The 8,183-nt window shown below is 38.0% G+C and overlaps 2 protein-coding genes across 2 annotated transcripts; both read left to right on the forward strand.

Moving 5' to 3' along the window:
- Nucleotides 1-873: 873 nt before the first annotated feature.
- On the forward strand, nucleotides 874-1,248 carry LOC138873337 (uncharacterized). The gene has a single exon (XM_070151796.1). The coding sequence runs from the start codon at nucleotides 874-876 to the stop codon at nucleotides 1,246-1,248; it is 375 nt and encodes a 124-aa protein (XP_070007897.1).
- Nucleotides 1,249-5,542: 4,294 nt separating this feature from the next.
- Nucleotides 5,543-5,917, forward strand: LOC138873338 (uncharacterized). The gene has a single exon (XM_070151797.1). The coding sequence runs from the start codon at nucleotides 5,543-5,545 to the stop codon at nucleotides 5,915-5,917; it is 375 nt and encodes a 124-aa protein (XP_070007898.1).
- Nucleotides 5,918-8,183: the final 2,266 nt, after the last annotated feature.

The following is an 8,183-nucleotide window of genomic DNA, read 5'->3' on the forward strand; positions in this document are numbered from 1 at the left end:
TTGTGTGGCATTAAAAAGAAGGTGGAGCAAAGCATCGTGCGGCTGCCCATGGAAGGAAAAATATCCTTTTGGTATGACAATTGGACAAAAGAGGGGCCTTTATACAAATTGATGCCAGAGGGGTTAAAACCAAAGAATGTGCTATTGAAGGATATCTCGGAGGTAGGAAATTGGTTGTATGATAGAGTTGAAGAAGAAATCCCAAGTGCAGTAAAAAATGTAGTTGAACAACACCTTGTGCTAACGCCAGGGGTACCGGACAAAGCAATTTGGACAGCAAATTTGACTGGTAATTTTTCGGTATTTTCGGCATGGGAACTCCTCAGACAAAGGAAAGATCAAATGAGCATAAACACTAGAATATGGAATAAACATGTGCCTTTCAAGATGACTTTCCTGACATGGAGGGCATTAAGGAATAGAGTTCCAACTGATAAAAAATTGCAAATTTTGGTTTTTAACATTCAAGCTAGGTGTTATTGTTGCCAACCTCCATCCACTAACTTAGAAACTACTGAACACCTCTTTTGTTCAGGAAGTTTTGCTCAGACGTTATGGAGAAGATTTGCAGGGCTGTTTGGTATTGCAGTTGAAGGCTTGCAACTTAGCCAAATAATGACCACTTGGTGGAATCACAGATCTTTAAATGTAATAGCATCATTCATGGTGAAGATCCTACCTACTTTGATAATTTGGGAATTATGGAGGTCAAGGTGTGCATAGAGATATGGCAATGAAATCCCCTCAACCAGCATATCAGAGAGCAAAATAACTTACACCCTCACTGAATTGACCAATCAGAGATTTGGGAAGATAAAACTAAAATCATCATGGGACCAACTACAGACAATAACAGACCAACCAATAGACTATATGGCGTACAAGTTAGTCAAATGGAAAAAACCTCCAGCATTAGGTTCTAAGCTCAACACGGATGGATGTTATGTCGAAGGCAATTGCGGTATTAGAGGTGTCATCAGCGATAGCGAGGGTAAGTTCACACTGGCCTACTCTCTGTATATAGGACCTGGCACTAGCAACTATGCTGAAAGCATGGCAATGCTCTTTGGACTACAACAGTGCGTGCAAAGGGGGTTATACAATATAATAGCTGAAGCTGATTTAAAACTGGTGACCTCTTGCGTGACCGAAAATACAACGATACCATGGAGAATTATAGAACTTATTGGAGAAATAAAAAAGATTGTGACTGATCGAGATGTGACAGTGAAACACTGCTTTAGGTAGGCCAATAAGGTCGCAGACAAATTGGCAACACTGAGCCACATACACCGAAAAAACTTATTTTCAGTAGATATGAAGAACTCCCAAAGCAGGTGAAGGGACTCATGCAATTGGATAGATGAGAACTGGCTTTAGAATTAGAAAATTGAAGGCATCTGAAATAAGCTATGACCCACCATGACAAGATACAATAGTAGTTGATCTGCGTGAAAAAAAAGTTACCTCACAGGTGAGTGCCTGTGTTGTCCCACTAATTTGAGTAACATGGAAGTAATCAGGCCTCCATGTTAACCATACTCTATCATTATAGTAAAAATCCAGATTTATAATGAATTGTCACCCTCCAAATATACTATTAGCCACCTTATCCATAATGTTTATCTTAATTTTTGTTTCCTACAGTCCTACTAGCCCCACATTTTGTTTGTTAAGGTCATTCAAGCCCCTAACATTCCAACACAGAATACTATCCATCCCGAGAGAGGTTTATATTTGTCCTCCCTCATTTCTAACTAGACTGCATTTACTTGTGCTTCTTTGTCCTTTTCTATCCAGAACCTGAAAAGAATTCTCCTGTATAGTGCCTGCTTGCTTCTTGTTTGTGATTTGTTTACTAGTATTAATAGGGATAACCCATCCTTTTTTATTTTTCCTTCTTTGTTGAGGAAAAACATATTATGGATAATTGATGGAAAAACATGCTCTACTCAAAATATGTATACCTTGCAGGATGAGAGCCTAATGATGCTTTCAAGAGGAGATTGGAATGATTTATGAGCAAGAATAATCCCTAGGAGTCGAGTGTGTGCAAGGACGAGACGAACCAAATGGACAAAAATCGAGCTACTGAATCGCGCGAACTATCGCGCGAAGTTTTAAACTTCGCGCAATAGTTCGCGAATGTTTCTGCCTGAAAGCCAAGAGAAGCGCGCGAACTATAGTTCGCGCGATACTTCGCGCGGGTCCTATCCGGAGGAAACTTTATTTAGGGGTAAACTCGGAATTCTTTCTAAAATTCCACTTAACTTACATAAAGCAAGAACTCCATTATGGAGAGGATCAGATTTTAAGGGGATTAAGTGCAAAAATACTATTTATCCTTGAGAGAGAAAGAGAAGGAGGAGCTTCATCTTGGAGCTAAGAAGGAGAAGAAGAACATCTTGGAGAAGGATTTAAAGAGTTCTTTCAAACTTTCTTCTTGTTGCTTGTAATATTATGTTTAAGATTTTTATTGTTGATTTTTGTATGATTATGAGTAGCTAAAAACTCTAGTATTCTTGGGTCATGGATGTTAGATGATCTTGTTGTTTGAAGCTTAGATTGAAGATCTTGAATCTATCGTTATGGGTTGTTTATTTGATTCTGCTTCTAATTATTTTACTGCGTAGCTAACAGTGAAATATTATTTACGGATCTTGAGTTAAACTTGTAAAAGGAAATTCTTGATTGCATATAGAATCAAATAGAGCAAGATCCGGATCCTGGTCATCGGGTGAAAGATTCGCAATTAAGATAGAACTATACTTAATTGCCTTGCTTGGTTGAGAAATAGGATTTGTAAATGCATTTGAGTTAATATTAATACCATAGACATATAGGTATTAACTTAACTTGAATAGATGCATAAGAACTCGAAAGATTCTTATGAATATTATTAACCATATAATCAATAACCCGGATAATTCAATAAATCAATCTTAAGCTAAAATAGTAGCATGATCTCTAGCAAGTCCATGACCCGGGAATATATTTATCCAAATTGTTATAAACATATTGTGTAATTGGTGTAGTAATTTTGTATTGAATTATTGTTTAATTACTAAGTAAATTGTAAATTGGTTCTTTATATACTTTGTGATAATTTAGCTTGAATTGATAATTGTTTGAGTCTACATCAGTCGAGAAGTTGATCATAATTCCTCGTGGGAACGATACTTTACTTACTACTATATTACTTGTCGATCGCGTGCACTTGCGTGAGTGTTTTGGTCGCAACACTCGTCATAGGCAAGCCACACAATTACTCTTTGCCTTGGCATCATAACTGATTTCCAGCTTAGATCAGCTTCATTCACTCTATTTTGATACCCCAGCATAGTTACATAGCTTTTTGTCATAGAGTAATCACCTTTTGGGATTAATGTGTATTTCCCTATATGATACCAACTTATCATTTGGCCTTTCAATGAGTTTAATTTCCTCCAATACGAACTGTTGTCTTCTGGTGGTGTATGCTCCCATGTTGGAAGATATATAAGCTCACAGGCTTCCACACGAGTGGAACTCCACAACTTCAGCTAGACAAACATGATTGCCTCCTATTCTGTCATCCATATTTAAGACAGAGTTGAAATCTCCCATAATCAACCATGGGATTTTACACCCTGAATTTACATTCTCCAGATACTTCCACAGCTCTCTTCTTTCCTCTTTAGTGTTATGAGCATATACATCAGTTAAAAGGTGTTTTTTGTAAAGCAATATTAATTACCTGGACATATTTGTGTGAACTAATGAAAAAGGGGGGTAATGTGGGTGAATGGTATTCCCTGATAGTTAATGGACAGAGGTTTGGTTTTTTCAAGTCGCAGAATGGATTAAGACAAGGCGATCCTATCTCACCATCACTCTTGGTATTGAGTGCAGAACTCCTTTCTGTAATGTTAAATAACCTACATAATAGAAAGAGATACACAGGTTTTCATATGTCAATACATGGACCACAAGTAAACCATTTGGCCTTTGCAGATGATATAATATTATTTACAAGTGGTCGCAGAAAAACGCTAAGGTTAGTCATGGATACACTGAACAAATATGAGAAAATCTCGGGGCAAAATATTAATAAGGGCAAAAGCTGCTACATGTTGAAGGTTGGAGCTTCCTTAAGTGCAATTACTAGAGCAAATTTAATAACTGGGATGCATTTTAAGGAGTTCCCTATTGAGTATTTGGGTTGCCCTTTGTTTGTAGGAAGACTGAAAATCTCCTATTACTCTGACTTGATCAACAAGGTTACAAGCAGAGCTAAAGGGTGGCAAACCAAATTACTTTCTACAGGAGGAAAGGTCTAATTAGACATGTATTGCAGGTAGTACCTATACACATCCTGGCCACAATAAATCCACCAAAAGGAGTCCTTACACAAATAGAGAAAATTCTTGCAAACTTTTTTTGGAGAGGCTCTGATGGAAATGATAGGCACCATTAGATCTCGTGGAAATTTCTGTGTTATCCTTATCAGGAGGGAGGGGCAAATTTCAGAAATTTACAAGATATTAATGATGCTTTCACGGCCAAAATGTGGTGGAACTTAAGAAGTGGCGACTCACTCTGGAGGGAATTCATGTTAGCAAAGTATTGCAAAAGAGCTCATGTAGTGATCTCACAAGAAAGACCGGGACAATCAAATAGCTGGAAGGCATTGTGTGGCATTAAAAAGAAGGTGGAGCAAAGCATCGTGCGGCTGCCCAGGGAAGGAAAAATATCCTTTTGGTATGACAATTGGACAAAAGAGGGGCCTTTATACAAATTGATGCCAGAGGGGTTAAAACCAAAGAATGTGCTATTGAAGGATATCTCGGAGGTAGGAAATTGGTTGTATGATAGAGTTGAAGAAGAAATCCCAAGTGCAGTAAAAAATGTAGTTGAACAACACCTTGTGCTAACGCCAGGGGTACCGGACAAAGCAATTTGGACAGCAAATTTGACTGGTAATTTTTCGGTATTTTCGGCATGAGAACTCCTCAGACAAAGGAAAGATCAAATGAGCATAAACACTAGAATATGGAATAAACATGTGCCTTTCAAGATGACTTTCCTGACATGGAGGGCATTAAGGAATAGAGTTCCAACTGATAAAAAATTGCAAATTTTGGTTTTTAACATTCAAGCTAGGTGTTATTGTTGCCAACCTCCATCCACTAACTTAGAAACTACTGAACACCTCTTTTGTTCAGGAAGTTTTGCTCAGACGTTATGGAGAAGATTTGCAGGGCTGTTTGGTATTGCAGTTGAAGGCTTGCAACTTAGCCAAATAATGACCACTTGGTGGAATCACAGATCTTTAAATGTAATAGCATCATTCATGGTGAAGATCCTACCTACTTTGATAATTTGGGAATTATGGAGGTCAAGGTGTGCATAGAGATATGGCAATGAAATCCCCTCAACCAGCATATCAGAGAGCAAAATAACTTACACCCTCACTGAATTGACCAATCAGAGATTTGGGAAGATAAAACTAAAATCATCATGGGACCAACTACAGACAATAACAGACCAACCAATAGACTATATGGCGTACAAGTTAGTCAAATGGAAAAAACCTCCAGCATTAGGTTCTAAGCTCAACACGGATGGATGTTATGTCGAAGGCAATTGCGGTATTAGAGGTGTCATCAGCGATAGCGAGGGTAAGTTCACACTGGCCTACTCTCTGTATATAGGACCTGGCACTAGCAACTATGCTGAAAGCATGGCAATGCTCTTTGGACTACAACAGTGCGTGCAAAGGGGGTTATACAATATAATAGCTGAAGCTGATTTAAAACTGGTGACCTCTTGCGTGACCGAAAATACAACGATACCATGGAGAATTATAGAACTTATTGGAGAAATAAAAAAGATTGTGACTGATCGAGATGTGACAGTGAAACACTGCTTTAGGTAGGCCAATAAGGTCGCAGACAAATTGGCAGCACTGAGCCACATACACCGAAAAAACTTATTTTCAGTAGATATGAAGAACTCCCAAAGAAGGTGAAGGGACTCATGCAATTGGATAGATGGGAACTGGCTTTAGAATTAGAAAATTGAAGGCATCTGAAATAAGCTATGACCCACCATGACAAGATACAATAGTAGTTGATCTACGTGAAAAAAAAGTTACCTCACAGGTGAGTGCCTGTGTTGTCCCACTAATTTGAGTAACATGGAAGTAATCAGGCCTCCATGTTAACCATACTCTATCATTATAGTAAAAATCCAGATTTATAATGAATTGTCACCCTCCAAATATACTATTAGCCACCTTATCCATAATGTTTATCTTAATTTTTGTTTCCTACAGTCCTACTAGCCCCACATTTTGTTTGTTAAGGTCATTCAAGCCCCTAACATTCCAACACAGAATACTATCCATCCCGAGAGAGGTTTATATTTGTCCTCCCTCATTTCTAACTAGACTGCATTTACTTGTGCTTCTTTGTCCTTTTCTATCCAGAACCTGAAAAGAATTCTCCTGTATAGTGCCTGCTTGCTTCTTGTTTGTGATTTGTTTACTAGTATTAATAGGGATAACCCATCCTTTTTTATTTTTCCTTCTTTGTTGAGGTTGAGGTCTTCTTAGAGTGTCAACATTCACTTACCCCTCGTTCACCTGGTCCTTATTGACTCCCTTTCCTTTGTTATCCCTTTGTCCCTCCACCTGAACCTCCCTAACTTCTAGTGACTGAGGCCTCTGCTGATTATGTGGTTGTCGCTCTTTATTTTTCCTGCATTCTTCTTCTGAGTGCCCATACTTTTGTCAAAATTACATAGTACTGGTTTCCAATCATATTGGATCTTTTGCTCGATTAACTATCCCTTTTAATTTCTAAAGAACACTTTATCTAGCAGCTTTGTATCCACATCCACTGCACCAAGCAATCTAGCAAAATTCAATCCAACCTTTTTCTCAGTATTATGATCCACCATTAATGGTTTACCAATCAGGCTTCCTATCTTACTAAGCCCCTTTGGACTTCAGTACTTGAAATTCAAACCGGGTAGTTTCACCTATATAGGTACAGTTAGGGGTGTACAAACCGAACCAGAAAACCGCACCAAACCGATTAAAAAACCCGACTAAGTTTGGTTTGATTTGATTTGGTATTGAGTAAAAAAATCCGAACCAAACCGATATATAAATATATAATTTTTATATATTCTTTTAATATTTTCTATAGAATTTTCTTTACAAAATGTCTAAAAATATTTGGGATTCTCTTGCGGGATATAATATTTAATAGTATATAAACTGCTCCACATTTATTTGTCACGCCCTAAAACCCCGTGACCGCACTCGGTACTCCACCCGACCCGAGTGAACCATCCCATAAAGTAATACTCATCTGTATGCCTAATAGGGGATATGAATGCCTCTTCAAAACACAACCACCTTAAGATATAACCCAAATCATAAAAATATCTTTAAGCAACTATTTTACTTCGAAAGAAAACTCAAAAAAAAGGTAGAGGAAAGTTTTCATTCATGCATTCCATATGAGTAACCATAGAATTACAACCCAAACCGAATACTACTACTGTCTATGGAATCTCTATGACACGGAATGACATAGCCAACCAAGGCATACCCCGGTGGATCAAAAGAATGATAATATAATAAAGTCCTCCACTGGTGCGAGAGTGGAGTCTTACCAAAAGTATCAACAGGAAATGTAGAGTTGTCCTATCCACGCGGTTCAAGCTGCTCAGGTCCAGTCCCTGAAAACAAAAATGGAAATGTGGCCGAAAGGCCTAAGCTCCACATGCCTAGTACGAATCATGAACCGTTCCCCAATAAAATATAGGACAAGCCTTAAGGAGTTGTAAGATATGCAATAACAATTGATATAAGAAAGGAGCATTTATATCAATTAACAATTTAGAAAATAAAATCCAATAATAAGATAAAACATATTTCAATGTCTTCCTTTAGTGTTGATCTTTACGAAATCATGTTAGATTTTTTATTTACCGAGAGAACTATACCATCACCGACATGAGAAAAAGTCAACTAAGTTATGTACCTAGTGGCAAGTATCATATACCCTACTTGCTCAGGTCGTCTCATCGTGGTGCCGCACGAATCGACTTAGTCGTGCTAATAAAGTAGCACAGTAGTAACCCCCTAATGGGAAGTACTCTGCCGTAGTCCCCAACCGTAAGGTAGGTTC

The sequence above is a fragment of the Nicotiana sylvestris genome, chromosome 7 (genome assembly GCF_000393655.2).
Source record: "Nicotiana sylvestris chromosome 7, ASM39365v2, whole genome shotgun sequence".
Classification (NCBI taxonomy): Eukaryota; Viridiplantae; Streptophyta; class Magnoliopsida; order Solanales; family Solanaceae; genus Nicotiana; species Nicotiana sylvestris.